Genomic DNA, 19,382 nt, shown 5'->3' with positions numbered 1-19,382 from the left:
CAGAGATGCACTCTTGGGGTCTGTGTTGTGTTGAGCCATGGAGGTGGTATTTGGATAGCTGGGTGTGGCCGCCAACAGAGGGTCCTGTGTGCAGGGCCTGGTCTTAGACTTCGTAGGTTTCAGGGGGAGCCCAGTCGGAAGACCCAGGCCTAAATTAGGAACATTTTTCCCAAATGAGATTGCATACATGCTTCTTTGCAATTTGGGGAGTATCCTCACACATCTTTTCCTTGGACCAATACTTCTGGTTCACAGAACCCTAGGAGTCCTGAGCCCCTTTTGTGGGGTCTGCAAGATGAAGATTATTTTCATAATACTAAAACATTATTTGCACTGATATTTGTACTTAACTGAGGTACAGAAGCAATGGTGAGTTAAACTGTTGTAATGTAAGCACGAATCAAGCCAGGGGCACCAAACTGCTGGTAGGAGTCATGATATTCTTTACTTCAAGCACACTCTATAAAAAAAAAAAAAAAAAAAAAGTACCCGTTTCACTTAAGAATGTCTTTGGAGAAGCAGTAAAATTTGCTACTTTTATTAAATCTTGAAATTTAAGTTGTGTGACATAAAATGAGAAACACCCAGAAGGTACCCGTATCCCCAAGTACAATTGTTGGTCTGGAAGAAAAGTACTGGGCCAACTGAGCTGGGAGTTGAGCTAGCTGCTTTTCTCACTGCACATGGTGTTTACTGAAGAACTGACAAACTGGGGTTCTTTGGCAGAGATGTTCTTGAAATTAACAAAGTGACCCTGTTTTTTCAAAGAAAACAGCAAACTGTCACCAATGATAAAATTTTAGGTTTTAAGCAAAAGTTCTACTTTTAGAAAACTTGTATCCACTATGTGAGTTCGACTTAGAATTTCCTTAGAGACTGCTTGTGATACTTTGATATTATAAATGATTTTTAAAATGTATTTTGTAGTGCAATATGTCAAATACTTAGAAGATCTACACACATTTCAGTAGTAGCAGTCATGTAGTTCGGTACATCCGTGAACCAGTATTTTCTAAATGATGGATGCGTGGGTAAAAAAAGATGGAGTCACAATGCCAGATGGACCAATGGCCTTTAAAGTAACAAAGTATCAAAAGTTCACTGATGTAGTTCCAGACGCCATAGAGTCATCAAGCTTTTAAGAAACAAACTATTATCTTTAAAAAACAATAATCTGGAGAGGCTATTAAGAATCCCCCTTCTCCACATACCTGTGTGAGGCTGGATTTTCCTCATATGCTTCAACCAAAATGAAGTATCACAAGATTGAATGTAGACGCAGATTTGAGAATCCACCTGTGTTTAAGTAAGCCAGACATTAAAGAAATTTGCTAATTGTAATAAACAGTTCCACTCTTCACTAAATTTTTTTTTTTTTTTTGGTTTAGGTTCCCCCCCCCCAATTGAAATGTATAATGGTTTTATCATTATATTTTATTACTTTTTATCATTTTATTACTTTTATTATCATTACTTATAAATGAATTAATACATATATTTTTAAAATCTGTTTTGATTTCTGATACTATTGATTGATGCAAACCACATAAACAGAAACGTTAGGGTCCTTCATGGTTTTTAAGGATCAAAATGCCCTACAACCGTAAAGTTGAGGAAGCACTATCTTGACCCCTCCCTCCTCACAGGTAGCCATGGACACAGGAAAACCTGATGCACTGAGGGCACTTCAACAGGGGCTTCTCAAGTTCACAGGCTGGGGAACCACTGCAGCCTCCAACTCTCCACTCCTACCTCCAGGCTCTCCAAAACACCAGGCTGGCTCTCAGTGTGGCAGCTCGGCTTGGTGCCATTTCTAGCAAAAGTCAAAAGGAACAATAAATAAAAAAGAGCTTTGCAATGGGTGGGGAAGATGAGAACAGCGATAAAGCAAAAAAGACTAAGCCAACGCTAGACCTATTCTGTTGGCCTGGTTCCTCTTCGATGCTCCAAACAGGCTAAAATGAGGGGTGCAGATGTAATTTTATCAAAGAGGAGAGGCAAACAGCAGATGCGGGACTTAGCGATCATTTGCACGTTTGTTCTTTAAGCCCCGAAGAATTTCAGCACTGCTCATCTTCTTGAGCTCACTAGAACTAGGAATATTGCATTAAAGAAATGGTAACTACCCTGTTTTCTCCAAGCGGCTGTTGTCTTAGAAGTTCTCGGCCTTCCGATATCTTTGCCTCTAAAAGGAGTTGCACTGAGGTGGCATTTGTAATAGGCACTATATCCTCAAGTTTGGGACACTGCTGTTCAAGATTCAATTGAACTGGGATTTTGTTAGTTATCTTCAGAAAGAGGAAACATAAAGTTGCTAACGTAGCCTATATACATTTAAAAAGTGTTTTCTATAGTCTTCTTTATTGGGAAGGCAGTTTTAAAACTAAGTAAGACAGTGGCCAAAGGAATGGATTTGTGAGTCCTTAACTCTTGAAGACCGAAATGTAAAGACTAGCTTATGACAGTAGATGCTGTGCTTCTAGAAAAAGGGCAGGATACCAAAATATTCCTGATACGAATATGGTAGGGAGAGGAGACAGATGATTTACTGTTGCTTACTTTTCCTAATGTGATGGAGACAGAATAAGGCTCAGTAAAAAAGAGCCAAAACTACACGATGCAGACTTTGTCCCTGGGTCCATTCAAGTTTGTACGCATGTCTCCAGAAGTCACTTGCCTCTCTCTGCGGCCATCCACACACACTCATCAGCCCCAGGAAGCCAGCACAATTGGGAAGCTCAATGCAGAAAGCATTTAAGGACGGATCAAACCAGAGCTTGAACCAGACCCTCACAACAAGCATTTCTGTAAGCAGGAGCTTCTGAAAGATAGATTCACAACTAGAAAAGAACTATACAAAGTTGAGGGACTTATTTGCCTTCTGTTTTGTTTTTCCTTCCCTGAATAAACTGGCTTAAAAACAACTTTTTTTTCTTTGGGTGGTAAATAGTAGGTATTTATTTGAAATGAAAAAAAAAAGTACCTGGACTACTGCATTTAATCATGTATTGTAATTGTGTTACTCTACCTTTTTGCATCAGAGACAGATATACAATGAACATTCAGTTATCACAGATTGCACACTAGATAGTAAATCTTCAGGCCTTTTACATAACCACCAAAGAACAGATATTGGATTCTGCAGTATAGTACAAACGTCCACAATCAATCCAGTCTTAGCCAGTATCTTCAATTTACTTCTGTTGCTGTACAAATAATTGGCCATTACTAGGGCTTACAAGTTAATAACAGGACAAAAAAATATACATTGCACTGACACAAAAAGTCAGCTGTGTTAATAGTCATGCAACAAGTAACCAAACTTGCTGAAATTAAAAATACTTTCTAAAAACAGTTTTAACGGCATAAATAGTTTATACACAGTTCATTTACCAAAACAAAATGTATTTAAATGATACAAAGCAAAAATAAGTTTCTACCAACTTTATACATAAGAAAGTGCAAAATAACTTATCTAGAGGGTTTTGCTATTATCCAGACGGATGGCTGCTATGGGCAGCTATTTTCCTCTTCAGAAGCATGACATTACAGTTGCACACTATACACAGACGTTAGAATAAATGGGTGGATGGATAAATGGATGAATGAACAAATGAGCTACGACGATCAGGCAGGGCCCTGTGAGGTACTCTCAGAGAAAGAATACAGGCCACACAAAGGTGGATGTACATGCTGAGAATATGCGTCGGTAAACAAATTTACATGGAACACAGAAAGACATCCAGAGAAACGATTAGTTGATGTATGTGAGTGTACTTGCATGTGAGTGGTTTGTGAGTTCTGCATTAGAAAGCAAAAAGAAAAGAAAGTCCACCGAATAAAACAGTTGCCCACAGCACCAGCTGCCAGAGGAAATACTATCATGAGGGTTTTGGTTTCCACCTTCTAGTTATGGAAGTTGTGTCGGAAAGTTTAAAAGTGTTCATCCCATATAACTTCATAGTACATAGAGGAATAACCTTTAAGTAACTACATACACACATTCATATATTCAAGTCTTTAAAGAACACCTCTGCCATTGGGTTTGGGGTAAACATGGTTCATAGACACGAGGAGGACGCTTCTTTTAAAAAGTGTAGAATAACACTGCTACAACTCATCTATAGGGCCGGACAGGGGCGAAGCCCACGGTTACGTGATGGCACAATTCCTGCCACTGTTGAACATCCAGCATTATTTATTAGAATTGGAGTAAGATGGTGGGCAGGGAGGGGTGTGGGGGAGGGGAGTAAGACAGGAAGGAAAACAACACAACTTTTCTTCAAGTGAAAGTATTAACGCCGATAATCCTTTTATTAACAAGTGTATTTGAACTTTTAGAAATGGAAGTGTATTAATCGATTTTGATATGTAATCATAAATAGACTGTAGGCTCAAACCTAGGTAAATAAAGGTTTAAATTTAGTAAGCATAAGGCACTAAAGCAGCCTTTATATTTTCTCTTGGAGACCTAGTTATCAGGAAGAACAAATTTGTTCTTAAGCTGGTTTCAGCCCATTAGGTACAAGGTTACTATTGTACCAATGCCTATTTTTGAATGCATGTGCATATATGTGCATTTTAGTGCATAAGTGTGCCTGTCACCAGGGCCTAAAGATGAAAAGTTGGGAAAGCCAGAGCCACTGTCCTTTGTATGATACCTCCATGAGCATGTGAAGGTCTGTCCTTCCTTGCTTGGGCCATAAATAATTCTACATTTTTTTTCAAATCACAGGGCTTTTAGAATTGTTCATAATATTATCACTAAATATCTGAAAATGTTAAAATCTAGATTAGTTGTTTCATTTGTTTTATATATATATACACATATATATATGTACATAACACACATTTAAAAAAATCCCACCACCAAAGCCTTTTTGTCTGTAAACTAAACTTCTCGCTTAGCCCCAACCAGCTTTAGTCTCCCTGGATTTGTGTGTTCTGTATCCAACTAGTACAACAAATTAAATAACTAAATATTAAAATACTGTAATTATATTCATAGCAAAAACAAAAAAATAGACATTGATACAGTATAAATCTCACTGTTTTCAGGTAGATGGCATTAAATGGTTAAGGTTAATTATAAGCAGTTCTGACATGATCCAGTTTTACAACAAGGTTTATACGTTAATTCTGTACACTTTTTTCATGTTTTACCCTTTTTTGAAAATAAGCTATAGTAGAACATTAGTGTCACCAAAGACACATACTTATTATGTTCTATGCAAGAGAAGCTAATTTGGGTTACATGCAAAAATATTTCCATTAGTTGAGGCAGGGCTGTTTCCTGCATTGCATCAATCACGTGACCACCGACCGCTATGCAATGCTACGGAGTTATGCTATGGCCACACAGCAGTCCGGACAGAAGTTTACAAGGGGCCTTAGGACACTGGAACAACACTGAGGTGGCACACGGCCAGGTGCAAGATGCCCAGCTATTTCCAGGCTATCTCATGGCAGGACTCTTATTCTCCCACACTGTTTCCTAAAGAAGGTCCACATTATTTTGGTTACTAGCCTAGTTTAAGTGGAGATACTGTGGGCAACTTGAAAGAAAGGACATCGGGCACAGAGGCTGGGTTTGAAAGAAGGGAAAAAAGACCACAGATAATGTCTTTGAGGATTTAAAAAACATATTTATAATTAATTTGTGAGAGATGTCAGACAAACCGTAAGTAAGTAGTTCACTGAGTTAGTGGTTTAGTTTGAAGTCTCATGTTACAGACAGTTAAGTCCTTATTTAGAAAAAAAGGCCTTTATACCTATTTACAATATACACAGTTACTTGCAAAGAAGTCAGATTTACAACCATTTTCTAAAAGCCTTTTTTTTTGTTGTTGGTGGTGGTTTTTCCAAATAAGGATGAGTAGATCTATAAAAATGAGACGCAAGAAAAGACAGTTAATATGTGAGGATTTTCTCTTGGAGACAGCTACTGGTAACAGGGAGAATCGGATATTGGAAGAGTCGCTCCTAGGAACCACCTTCTGTTCTTCTTGTGCTGTTCACCCGAACAGTGTCTGCCCCATTACTGCACTCTACACCCGCTTGTTCACTGATCCCTTTGAATTCAACGCTTCAAACACGTGGCATGAAGAGAGGCGTAAACGGAGACTGTTCTGATGCCTTCTGAGCTGTGAGCCGTGCCAGGAATCGGGAAGGGGGTCTACGGACCGCGGTCTGCAATCGGCTTGTTGAATCTTCAACAATTCCGAGGCCCATCCTCTGAACCCCTCTCATGCTGTAAATTGTAGTAACAGTTCTGACACACGCGCACCGGGGATGAGATTTTCAAGCGTTTGATTTCTGACTGAAACCGACTGCACCTAAGGGAAAGGCAAAATCAAGTAGTTACAGGTACTCTCCGTGGTTGATCACGGCATTGAGAAATACAAACTTAAGAATTGAACAGAAAGCCTGTGCTATAAAGCCAAAGACCCACTGGTTTGTGTCGTGTGGTTGACCCAGGACCAAAACAACCTGCCATATTATTTGTTTCCATCTATGAAGAAAAGTAATATTGAACCAAGAAAAGCTATATGCTTGACTGGAGAGAATTTCCTTTTTTTTTTTAAAGTTAAGATTTTCCTACAGGGTGAAGCCAAGGGGTCTAACCAGCTGTGAGGTCATTCTTCCTGTGCGACTGGTTCTCACGCCCTATGAACTTAGGAGGGAAGCCCGTGTCTTTACTTGGAGCTTGCCCTTTTTCTCGTGGCAGAAGATTTACTACTCGTTTTAAAAGACTCTTACGTCACTATCAAGTTCCTTTGGGCTTTTAAACACCCCGTGATCCACTCCTCAGTCATTTCTTGAACAGTAGTTTGGCTTTTCTGTCTAGTCCAATTGTTCTCATTTTCTGTTTATCCTGACAGAATTCCTTGAAGAAGACTCTACTTATGAGGTGTTCAAATTCTTTAAAAAGTATTCCTATTCCTGGAATAAAGCAGGGTATGACCTTGGATGTGGCATTTAATCACTCTAAGCTTGCCTTTTCACAAGACTGAAATAGAGAACTGTATTTCATCCATTAATCTACCAGTAAAGGTGTCCAGGGAATAACTGAAGTGCCACCAGCGTTAGGAGTTTAAAGGGCTGTTCCTGGACTTTGAGGAGACACTCAGAAGCGCTAGGCCCCGGCCAGACAGCTCTTCCTTCCATGCCTGCTCTATCATAATCAATCACTGTTAGCTGGTTGTTCAAATAAAACCTCCATCTAACATCTGATAGCAATGGAAAATTTAAAGAACTACCTACCTTTAAACAATATTTTGAAAATTAAACACTTCAAAGAACAATGTGTGCCAGTGTACAAATGGGGTGTTGACTACCACAAATTCCTAGATTACTAGGTTTTATAGAGTGTGCTTCTCAAAGCACAGAGCCACAAGACAGAATCCTCTGCCAATCTCATAGAAAGTCCCATAAGGAATAATGGCTGGCACCGACATTGTGGCTACTTGATCTTGAATCAGACTTCCCAAGAAAAAGGCTTAAGGTATTAATTTGGAAAATAAAAACAAAAAAACCAAACCAAAACAAAAAAAAAAACTGTAATAACATCTTTTACTGAACACCTGTATTGCCAGACTCCACACTTGGTGTTTCGCAAAACTCATGCACATGATTTCACTGAATTCTCTCAACACCTCTACGAGGAGAGGTAGAATTATCCACATTTTTACAGATGAAAAATATGCTCAGAGAGGGTTAGTAACTTGCCTGAGATGACAGAATGGACAGTAACCCAGTGAGCATTTGGTCAGTGTAAACCCAAAGACCACCGCCTTTTCAGTAACTGGCTCAAAACCAATTATCCAGTCCGTGGTTTCTGTGAAAGTATTTCTACAGTAAAACAATGTAAGCCTTAGAGACTTCTGCCTACAGGATCCTTTTCTGTCATGTAAAGTGAGAACTGTACATGCATAGATGGGACCCCAGTGCATGCATAGATGGGACTGTACATGCATAGATGGGACCCCATAGATGGGACCCCAGAAATGGCATCCAAATCAACTATGGGGGGACAACTGGAGATGAGAAAGATCCCCACTACACACCATACCTCCAAGTATATTCCAAATGTATTTGGATCTAAAACCCTAAGCATGAAAAACAAAACCCCAAAACTTTTAGAAGAAAATAACCAAGGCTGTCTTTATGGTTTCAAGACAGGGAAAGCTTTCTTAAGCCACAAAAAAAGGAAAAATCACAAAAAGTAATAAATGTGATTACAACAAAATTAAAACTTATGAGACACTCCCTGGGTGGCCCAGTCAGTTAAGCTTCTGACTTCAGTTTAGGTCACGATTTCGCGGTTCGTGAGGTCGGGCCCCGTATCGGGCTGTGTGCTAACAGCTCAGAGCCTGGAGCCTGCTTCGGATTCTGTGTTTTCTTCTCTCTCTGCCCCTCTCCCGCTAGTGTTCTGTCTCTCAAAAATAAATAAGCATTAAAAAAAAAAACAAAACCCTTATGTGAAAGAAAAAACGTATATAAAGTGAAAACGTACATCACAGACTGGCGGAAGGTATCTGCAAGATGTAATGAAAGACAAAGAGCCCAGAACATCTAAAGAACTCAAGTAGGGGGGGGGAAACCCAAGCAAACCTAAAAGGACGATGGGCCACGTCAGCCGAGAGGAAGTGCCAACGCCCTGTAGCATATGAAAAAAGGGTCCACTTCAGTAGCACTACAAGTGGAAACCACCAAGCTCTGCTGGCTACTGGCCTGGCAAAAGGGAAAATGTATGGCAACTGCAGGCATGGGTGAGACCTGGGAGAGCCCGCATATCCTGTCTGAGGTGGCGTCAACCAGCACTGCGGTCCTGGAGAGTGCGTGACATGTGGCAAGACCTAGCGCAGCTCAAGAGCGCGTGTACGATCTGTCATTCTGTCCTGGGGTACCTCCTCTATGGAAACTCCACTGCACATAAAGAGGGCATTTACACAGATGTGAGCTGCAGCGCCATTCAGAGTATGGGTAAAAGGAAAAGGTCCCGTAAGGGCCCATCAAAAGGGAAGTAGATAAACTCTGTATGTCCATACAAAAAAATCTAGGACAACAGTTAAAATGAAAATATTAGAAGAGTTATTTACATGAGTGACTTCAAAAACAATGTTGAGTAAGAAAAGGGAAGTTTAGGGAAGGTACAGAGAGTATGCTGTATTTATGTAAAACAGAAAACACATGGTGGTTTTTATGGACACAACATGCGCTCAAAGTATAAGACACGGAGAAGTGTGATTGGTAAGAGTGAACATCCATAATGTTTTATATGCAAATCTGATGGAAGAGTAGCAACTTCTATTCTGAGTCATGGGGGACCACGTATTTGTAATGATTATTTCCATATTTTTTAAATGTTTATTTATTTTGAGAGAGAGAATGAATGAATGAATGAATGAATGAATCCCAAGCAGGCTCTGCACTGATACTGCAGAGCCTGACGTGGGGCTCCAACTCACAAACCGTGAGATCATAACCTGAGCTGAAATCAAGAGTTGGATGCTGAATCGGCTGAGCCACCCAGGTGCCCCTCTCTATTTTTCAATATGACAGAAACACTTCACAAATGTGATAAAAAAAAAAAAAAATGAGAAAGTGAAGGCTGGTTTAGGCTGACACAACACTGTGGGGTAGGGACCCTGGAGCAAATCAGAGAAGCTCCATGCAGGGCATAATTAACATCTCATCTTACTTCTGGCAGAAGAGCTGGCCGCAGTTCCTGCAATGGTGCCGTCTTTCTGTGAGAGAGAACCGCACGGAGCAGCCCGAACAGCTGTCACCTCCTTCATCCTTCACCCAGTGGTCAGCAGCAGAACGGCCTGGCTGGTCACTCACAGACCAGCTGAACACTCGGCCTCGACTATCGCCAACGAGGATCCTGCTGTGATCCCTACAGGAGACACGACACGACACGGAGTCACCTCAGGGAAGGCCTCAGCACAGCCACGCGGCTGAAAAGCTCTTTCCGTCACTCTTGAGGTTCTCCAGTTTTCCGTGGATGTGTGTGCTGGGGTGGGGGCTGCATGTATGAAGAGACAAAAACAAAACTAAGCCCCAAATGTGCACTTTCTTCTCAACTCTCTGGATCAAACTTGCCGTAACCTCTAAGAACAGATTTTAAAATCCACACGCTGGCAGGTTTCTTCTTCTGGTTCATCTGTTTAAGCAACATCTGATACTGCAAACGAAATCTCTTTTCCCCACAGACTGGTCTGGGATGTCTGGGCCTGGGCTAAGCAAATGACTCAGTGGGGAGGAGCGGCTGGAAGGGAATGGCACTTACTTGGAGACGCCCAGGGCAGTGATCTCTGCCGGGTGTGCGTTGTCCTTCCGATCAAAGGCCGTGTGCATAGTTAGCTTACTCCTGAATACCAGCTGACGTTCCCACCGGTACCCTGGAGTGCACAAGTGCAAGACATGACCCACTGAAGTCAGGGTGCTACAACATACGGTCCCACTTCCCAGTAGCTGCTGCGTCAACTTGAAGGTGAAGCACTCTAGCTTAACACCGATAATGGGCCAGGTCAGAGAAGACCTCATTCGAAAAGATAAATGCAGAGATGAGCAGATCTTCAATGCAAGAAGATCGAATTTCTCCAACTGAGGACCTGAGCTCTAACAGGCAAAGCTTGTAACAGGCAAACCCCGCAAATACGGTTTTATTTATTTATCTGTAATGAGTAACTTGACCATTTTCAAAAGCTTTTATGGTTTGTGAATGAATGAAATTTTTGGCGTCAGGTGTTAAGAAATGCCCAACATGTAGTAAATAGAATCTCAAAGTCCATTTCACATAAGAAACTTAAACGGCTGTCTCTGGGTGGCTGAAGTCACAGGGACAGGCGCAGGGGCAGCCAGAGTCCACTGCCTCACTCCACCAACCTGCACACCCCCCACAAAGAGCAAGAAACAGACACCAGACTTCAATTTACCAGGCTTCAATCTGCTGTAATTCCGCACTTCAATGGGATTGGGGTGAGGGTGGTTAAGGGGCCCCTGTAGATGGGCTCTGGCCTGGCCCTCTGAATAGTTCACAAATATGAAGCCATCCTTCTCATCCAGACTGAGCTGGTCAGACCAGCGCCTGGAGTCATCGGAGCCACTGTCAGTGCACCAGACGGCCGTTGCTCTGCAGGAGGCTGCCCGGGGCCGGTGGCTGGTGCTGCTGGGCTGGCTAGGCGTGTCCTTGGGATCCTGGCTGGCGCTCTGCTCATCTGCTTCTGAATCACTGCTGTCCTCGTCCTGGGCTTCCTGCCCTGGGTAATGCATTGGGAGAATTAGAAAACATACACACACACGCACACACACACGTTGTGGTCAGATCCAGCTTTGTCCCACTGGTATTTTTCCTCTACCAGTTAAGACATAATACACAAGATATTTTCAGGTAAGTTTAACAAGAAAAGAAGGGGCACCTGGGTGGCTCAGTGGGTTCAGCGTGTGTCTCCTGATCTCGGCTCAGGTCGTGATCTCACAGTCATGAGATTAAGCCCCATGCCAGGGGAGCCTGCTTGGGATTCTTTCTCTCTCCCTCTCTCGCCCCTCCCCTGCTATCTCTCGCTCTCAAAAAAAAAAAAAAATAATAAATAAATAAATAAAGGAAAAGAATAAAAGGAAATAATTCCCAGAATTTTCAGCTAGATTCAATATAGCAAAAGAAAAAAAAAAAAAGGTAGAATTTCTGAATCCAAAAGAATGCTTTGGCTAAAATTCTTAGCTTGACAATCATTCTTTACCAATCTGGCCAAAACCTGACTCTGTGAATTTCTCAATGCCTGCCACACACTCCCCAGCAAGGTTCGGCTGGGCAGCAAGAACTCCACTCTCCAAGCAGCCCTACTCCTCCTCATGGCTAATGCGCATGTGCCCTGGCCCTGTGAGACACCTCTTCCCAATCTCAGTGCTTCCCAATGTTACCTGTGGATTCCTTGAACAGCTGTATGCCTCTTGTCTTTGAATTCTCACCCCAGACTATTATTTTTGGATAATCTTTCTATAAGACAGTGGCCAGCTTGTGGGAAGGGGCCCCAAGCACAGTTCCTTCCATATAGCAGTCAGTATAAATGAAAATCTAAATGAATCAATAATCGACGAAAGCTTTAATCCAAGATTTTGTGGGTTTTTTCCTTCTTTCCAGTGTTATGCATTTCCTCAACCCAACTCCCTACTCTCTTGCGATAGAGTCTGCTGGAGGGAAAATTTGTAAGAAATAAAAATATAGAGTTACAAAAAAAGGAGCGCAAGAACAAATGTGCAGCACCAGCCCACTATACATATTTTTTTTGGCAAGACAGTTTGCCTCCCTTGTACTGACACTGGTAGTCTAGTTGGCTAAGTTGGGTGATTTGTTTTTCATTGCAAAGGCTTATAACTATGAGCTTTAAGGTCTTCTTTGACAAGCAGTCTTCGAAATGACTTTGATTTCCAGTGCAACACTGGCTTGCCTTCCCTTTTGCCCAGATAACTGCTCTCATGCCATGCCACTCCCAAGTTGTTGCAAGTCAATCCTTCCCTGTGGGCAGCTCTTCCCTCTGCCATGCTATCAAACTCTATCCACAGTATGAATCTCTAAAAACAAAGACATAGAAGATAGAAGTATCTCTCCTTCCTGAATGTGACCTCCTTCTTCACCTTGACCTTCTCCTTCCTGAGGTAGACCTCCTCCTTCTACCTCACTTCTTCATCTCATTTTCTCATTTAAAACCTTTGTTAAAGGAAAGGACCCACTTTTCCTTGGACTGCTTAACCTGGTGTCTACACACAACAGGTAACCCCAAATACTGGATTGAACTGAATTTTTATGCCCCCAAACACCCAGAAAACCTTTTTAATGGAGCTTCAATGGACTATGTAGAAATTTACATGCTTTAAGGTAATACAATCATAAATGCCCTGTCCACTGGATCATGTGTTTTCTGGCAATGAAAGTAGAAACTATTTTCGGCTTACAAAGGGAAGTGATTTATGCCTTTCTGATAAGACTTTCCCCTTACTAACCCCTTCATTTCATCAAACGCATGCTGAACTCCCAGCGTACAAAAAATTAATCATGGGGAGACAACCTGAAGGTCAAAGTTAAAATCCTGCTCCTTTCCAGGACGTCTCTTGAACCAATCGTTTTAAATCAAAGGAGGGTAAACTCTCCGGAATGGAGCAACCCTAAGCGGATCTCAGCCTGGGTTCACGGCACTGTTTCCAATCATTCTGTGTAGCAATCATTTCTATCTTCCTTTGGAAAATTTTCAAGTGTTTCACAAATCACAGATAATAAGAGTACAGAGTGCCAGGCTTCAGTCTGAATAAAAGCCCTTCTTCAGCAGGGCTGAAGAGTGGGGATTCTGGTCTGCCTCCATGAATACTTTGCCAACACGATGCCACCCTGTCATCCACACTGAGCCTGACAGGCAATGGGTAAAACAGGTCTGGGACTGAGGGCCATCTGACTTGTCCACCACTATGTCCCCCAGATCTGTTTTGTATTTTCAGAGCTGAAAGTCCAAGCCTTTGGTACTCTGGGAAGCTAGCAACCATATTTATTATGGGATGAGGAAGCCAACTACAGACACCAGCACACCAAGTACTGCCCAGTGAACTGGAGGAACGTTTGCACGCCTGCCCTCCGACTTCACACGCTAGGGGGCAGTCGTGCTTCGGGCAGAAATGCCCCACCAGCCTCAGGCTACTGTTCATGTTGTTCAATGTAAATTTATGCAGAGTGACTTTAAAAAATACGAAAACTATTGGATAATTAAAAAGGACTGAATACCTATTTGTGCTTCTGGACAGTCTTCCTGCATTTCTAGGACTTCAACAGGCTCAGGAGCTGGTGTTTCAGGAACTTGCAAAAATTCCATTCGCCAAAACTGAATTTAAGTATGAGAATAAAAAAGTTAAGCAGCTTAAGGGAACAATTTACATGTTATTGGATGAAGATGAGCTCTTGGGGTTAAGCGGATATCTTCTATTATTATGTATAATTAAATTTCCCTCTATCTTGAAAAATGTGGGAGAGGACTGTGTACACACGGTGCTTCCAGAACTGGGTTCCATGAGATGTTAACGGGTGTTTCGTGGCAGAGGGAAAAGGACTGTGGTCAAGTAAGTTGGAAAAACATGGTTCAACTAAGCACATTTTATTTCCTACAAAAACCTCGGAGAGCCTTGCACACACACCAATATATGGTCTAGGTCTCCAAGAAGGCATGCACTAAGCAGGATCCCCAAGTGTATCTGGCCACGGAGCTTTTCCATAAGGCCTCATGAATGGAGTCATGTGAAACACTGCCACGGAGACAGCGTATGTCGGGGCATGCCTGTCGTCTGAGGCGCAGGGTGTGGTGTGGCGGGGACTGGGAGCCTCGTTTTTCTAAGCCTGTGACTGTGACTACAGGGCAGCAATCAGCCGTCCTGTGCTTTTACAAAGAGCACAATTAAAGAAAAGAGGTACAAAGGAAAATCTCCTGAGACAGAACAACCCAAGCATTTGAAAAGACTGTAAAAGTAAATACTCCATGGATTAGATTTTCTGCAGAAGTCCCATACAAAGAAACCTTCGAAAAGGATAAACTAGGATTCAGGCAAAATCATCCAGAACTCTAGACAGGTTTTGGACAATGGGAGTCCTCTGAAAGCACTTTCCAGCTCTGTGATTCTCTGCAGAGAAGAAATAGTTCCTGTTTTCCCTAAGAAGCCATCTGAGAGGCCCAAAAGCCAATACTTTTGCTATTTACATTTAGCGATCCACGGTGACAGGGAAACCCTGTTCAAGCGACGTTGGGTCAAGCCGTCCATCCAGGGGTTAGGAGCACTAACAGATTGACTCAATGGGAAGGAAAGGGGCCAAGTCACTGACGTTCCCTGCATCAGAGAACACAGAGGCTGAGGCTTGAGTCTGAGAGTTTGCTCAACGATACTACAACCTGTTCAGGGGGTCTTTCCACCATGGACAGCTTCACAAGCTTCAGGTAAACCGGGGCAGCAAATAGCTAGTGTGTTTCCTCACAGAGGACTTACCCGGACCACGCCATCTGAGTGTCCCGTTACTATGACGTTCTGTGTATCCCACTCGTTCATCTCCGACACGCAGCAGCAGACAATCTGCTGGCTCCTGCCTGTGAACGTGTTCACACTCACGATAGGGTTCCCGTTGATGCTCCACACGTGGATATACGTGCCAGCGCAGGACACGATGTCCCCCTGAGAACGCAAAACAGCCTCTTCACTCTCTTTGCTCCCTGCACATCACATTCTCGGTTCAGAAGCAAAGTAAATCTTCGGCCTAGCTCTCAAAAAACCTTTTAGTTCTTCGACGGGTGACTGGGGAATTTCTGTGCTCGCTGAGCAGCCTCTTAAAGAATTCATGGTGTAGGGGCTGCTGCAGTCGAGGCGATCTCACATGGAGGCAAAGGTAGGAGCCCTGCCACACTCTCAGCTCATGCCCCAGCGCACTGCGGAGTCCTGGTTCGCTCCACAGGAAAGCTGCCTGGAGCCTGAGGAGGTGATGCACTCGTCTGCTGCCTCCTGTCCTTTACAAAATCTATGTATACCTTTCCCCCAGAGGCAGGAATCCACCTCCGCTTAATTTTACAAAATGAATCCAATCGCCAAAACGACCAGGTAGGAGAGAAATCTTTCAGTCTAGAGAGAAGCGTATCTCCCTCTTCAATAAATAAAGATGAAAGGTTGGTAACATTGTAACATCCTATTTTATAATTTGTATTCATCTTATTATGAATAAATGAATGGGGGAGAGGATGAGGGAAAAAAAGGAAATTAGAACACAGGTCATTTCTTGGCAAACTGAATAAACCCTTAAGAGTCCCTAAGCTGTTAAAACTCAGGTTTTTGTAGGTTCCAAAGACAGAAATGAACAAGCTTTTCCCTTAAACTGTACCAGCTGGGCTGTACCCAATCTGATGAGAATATAACCCAGTACTGCTAAAGGGATTAAAGATACTTCCTGAAGCACCTACTGTGTGTCAGTTAGTGTAGAGGACATTTCACTGCAGCCTTTCAACAATCTGTGAGTCAGCTCTTACTAGCCTTGCTGTAGGGGGATCAAAGTCAGGTACAAAGAGCTTAAGTGATTTACTTGCCTAACGTCACAGGATAAAGATTTGAATCCAGCCCTTTTTGGCCCTGAAACTTATGCACCACACCATGCTGCCTCTCTTATCCTTAAGACAGCTTAGATGTCACAATGCCAGGCACTGACTTTAGAACTGACCTGGTGAATTTCAGTACAACCAGCAGGTACACGAGGACCTACAGAAATAGGAAGATGGTCATCCAAAGCAGGGAGAAACTGGAAGCTGAACAGCAGCATCGACTCAAGAAAAAAGGGAAGGGGGAGCCAAGGGGTGGCATGGTGAGGAGGCCTGGGGCCTTCCCAAACCACCCTCTGTGCTGGTCTTGCTGCTGTTCTTTTCCTCCTTCTGCTCTTCTTCTACCAAGACGGCAGAAGCAAAACCCAAAGAAAAGTGATACTTCGCCAAGCATTGCTGTGTCTACCCGATTCAGCCACTGAACCACCTCTGACAATGAGCGTCAGCAGCTGTGCTTTAATTAACGGCCTCAGTCTCTGCAAGAGACCAGAGGCTGCCGCACCATTCTGCACCAGGCAAGACTCTCTTGTCGTACTCCAGGGTGCCTCAATTAGAGAGCATTAGAGCAAATCCTGTGGATAGGAGGGCTGAGCATAAGAAGAAGGGCAGTTGCAAGGTCGCTTATGCCCAAAATGCAGACTGAAGTAAAGCAGACTTGATACTGGCTTCAAAAACAGAAGAGAAACAGAAATCTTTTTATGCATTACTAAGAGGTTACGAAAGCACCGTAAAAGGAAAAAAATCAAACACATCTGTGGTCTGTGCAGCAACTACAGCAATCCATTGGGTGTATACTTGCTTGGCTAACAACGGACTATAAATAAAATTCTCTGTATTTAAGAACAACTCCAAAACAAAGTCCTCAAAATTAAGCATTTGACTCAGAGCAACAATGCCAGATCAGAGCCATTCTGTTGCACTGATGTTTTCGTAAAGCTCTGAGGTACAAAGGTTTGTAGGACCAATCCAAGGTACTATCTAAAAACACCTTACACCTTTGGAGAGGTTGGGTGGCTCAGCTGGTTAAGTGTCTGATTCTTGATTTCAGCTCTGGTCATAATCTCATGGGTTGTGGGAAAGAGCCCCGAGTTGGGATCTGGGCTGACAGCATGGAGCCTGCTTGGGATTCTCTCTTTCCCTCTCTCTCTACCCCTCTCCCTGGCTCATGCTTACTCTAACTAAATAAAAACTAAAAAAAAAAGTAGGGGCCCTGGGTGGCTCAGTCAGTGAAGTGTCTGACTTTAGTTCAGGTCACGATCTCATAGCTTGTGGGTTCCAGCCCTGTGTCGGGCTCAGTGCTGACAGCTCAGAGCCTGGAGCCTGCTTCGGATTCTGTGTCTCCCTCTCTCTCTGCCCTGCCTCTGCTCAAGCTCTGTCTCTCTCTCAAAAATAAATAAACATTTAAAAAATTAAAACAAAATAAAACACCATACACCTTTCAAATATACCAAAAACTGAATGGACTTTTACCCCTGTGTATACTCCCCACTCATGCCAGGTCTGATTGCTTTTACTATTATCAGACACTATATGTGTCATTCGCTAGAACTAAATTTCTTTCTTCTCCTTTTTCTCTGACTACTAGGTATCTGACTAAAAGCATACTACTTAGTATCTTCGGGTGGAAATTAAAGATGGAGCATTCCTCAAAAGCTATCTGTGTGGGTGACGATATGATGTGGCTATGTGGTGTCACACAAGAGGACCCCAAGGCAGTGCTGAGGGTAAGGGAGGGAACGAGCATACACAGCAAAGAATGGTGAGGCTGGGGAGCTCTGGTCAGTCTGCAAGGCCGATTTCTGTATGTGGGCATCACCAACATATGAATGTGGTCACTTGTCCCTCAGACACAGAGACCTCAGTCTTTGTATGCCTACCCTTAGCTTCCTCTGCTTCCCCACACATCTTAGCATGACTATCCTCCCCTCCCCCCCCCCCCCCCCAGGAGGGCACGGTCTCCACAGGTGACTCCGAGGCCAGTGCATTTATTTCATGCTGACTCACTTATTTATATATAAAATACTGATTTTTGAAAAGAGATAACATCCTTTAGTAAGTCTGGGATAACTCCGAAAATAATTCTATAACAATTCTGCTCTTGTTTGGTTACCCAAATGTTACCCTTTTCATTTTACATAATAACGAGTTTGTATTTCACGAAGAAAATTTCAACACAATTTTAACATTCTTAACAAATCCTACAAATTCCTTGCTTTTAAAAAAGCCTAGTCTAGAATGTTTTGAACCAAATCTTGCTCTTCAGAGTAGGTAGCAGTGGTTTGATTTTAAAACAAAATTATCTGAGTTACAAAGTTTAGTATCTGTTCACTTTTTGCATAAATCAAGGAAAACGTAGAGGCATTTATAAGCTGAGTGCCTATCAAGTTGGAAAACAGAGTCATTTTTTGTTTGCGTTAGCCACAAATAATCTCCTAACCATAAACCAAGTGGGCAATCGACTACTTACTGTTAATTCATTGATACAAAGAGCAGAGACTGGAGCTCGATGGCCTCGGAGCTGGGTTAGAAATGACAGTTTGTTCAGATCCCAGATGATGCAGGTTCGGTCACGGGACCCGCTGACGATTATGTGATAGGCTAATGATGCTGTGGCACAGGTGACAGTATCAGTGTGGCCGAGTAAGGCCTACAAAGGAGAACAGGAAAAAGCCAGGGTGATCACAGGGACTGTACTCTGTGGGGTGCTCCAGAAGGTCCTGGATGCACTTAGGAATGACAGGAGCACGTGCCGGGAGCAGCAGCGTCTGGAAAGTCTTCATTCTCCTGTGCCAGGATTATTCGCCTCATCCCACAGGGAATAGACAGGTCCGGAGGCCTCTGACCTCCATTTTTGCATCACTTGTTTTCTGGCCCTGGGCTAGTATCTTAGAAGGAAGGGAGCATGGCAGCTGCAGTCCAGTCTGGGTTTCTTTGTATCATTTCTACATGGAGATGTATCAGTAATGGCCCCCAAAGTACTGAATTTAAACTCTGCACTGTTTCTTTTATGCCACCATCTTCTGTTAGTCTAAGGAACTACAATTGAGTGAGTTTCTAAAAAACTGCACAAACAGTGAGGACTGCATGGTTATGGTACATGGAAAGATAAAGGGAAAAATGTGGTTCTGATGAGTCTGCTGAACTCCTGTTACTGACCTGGAGACATGTGTGCCCAAGAGATCCCTCTTCAGACTGGAATAAGAACTTTTGTCTTTGGTTAGAATATGAAGAGAACTAGGACCCAGGGAAATGGCAATGTGGGAGAAT

The 19,382-nt window shown here is 42.8% G+C and overlaps 1 protein-coding gene across 1 annotated transcript in view; it reads right to left on the bottom strand.

Annotated features, from left to right (window-relative positions):
* Positions 1-2,992: 2,992 nt before the first annotated feature.
* Positions 2,993-19,382, bottom strand: part of WDFY3 (WD repeat and FYVE domain containing 3) — a 277,948-nt gene continuing 261,558 nt past the window's right edge. Inside the window, 7 exon segments of the mRNA XM_043572269.1 lie at positions 2,993-6,335; positions 9,704-9,901; positions 10,295-10,406; positions 10,944-11,267; positions 13,778-13,874; positions 15,025-15,207; positions 18,583-18,762. Of these exon segments, the coding sequence (XP_043428204.1) occupies positions 6,212-6,335; positions 9,704-9,901; positions 10,295-10,406; positions 10,944-11,267; positions 13,778-13,874; positions 15,025-15,207; positions 18,583-18,762 (1,218 nt within the window). The 3' untranslated portion in view covers positions 2,993-6,211.

This window comes from Prionailurus bengalensis, chromosome B1 (genome assembly GCF_016509475.1).
Source record: "Prionailurus bengalensis isolate Pbe53 chromosome B1, Fcat_Pben_1.1_paternal_pri, whole genome shotgun sequence".
In the NCBI taxonomy this organism is placed as follows: Eukaryota; Metazoa; Chordata; class Mammalia; order Carnivora; family Felidae; genus Prionailurus; species Prionailurus bengalensis.
Note: the sequence above shows the minus strand (reverse complement) of the source record. Positions and strands in the feature narration are given on the sequence as shown.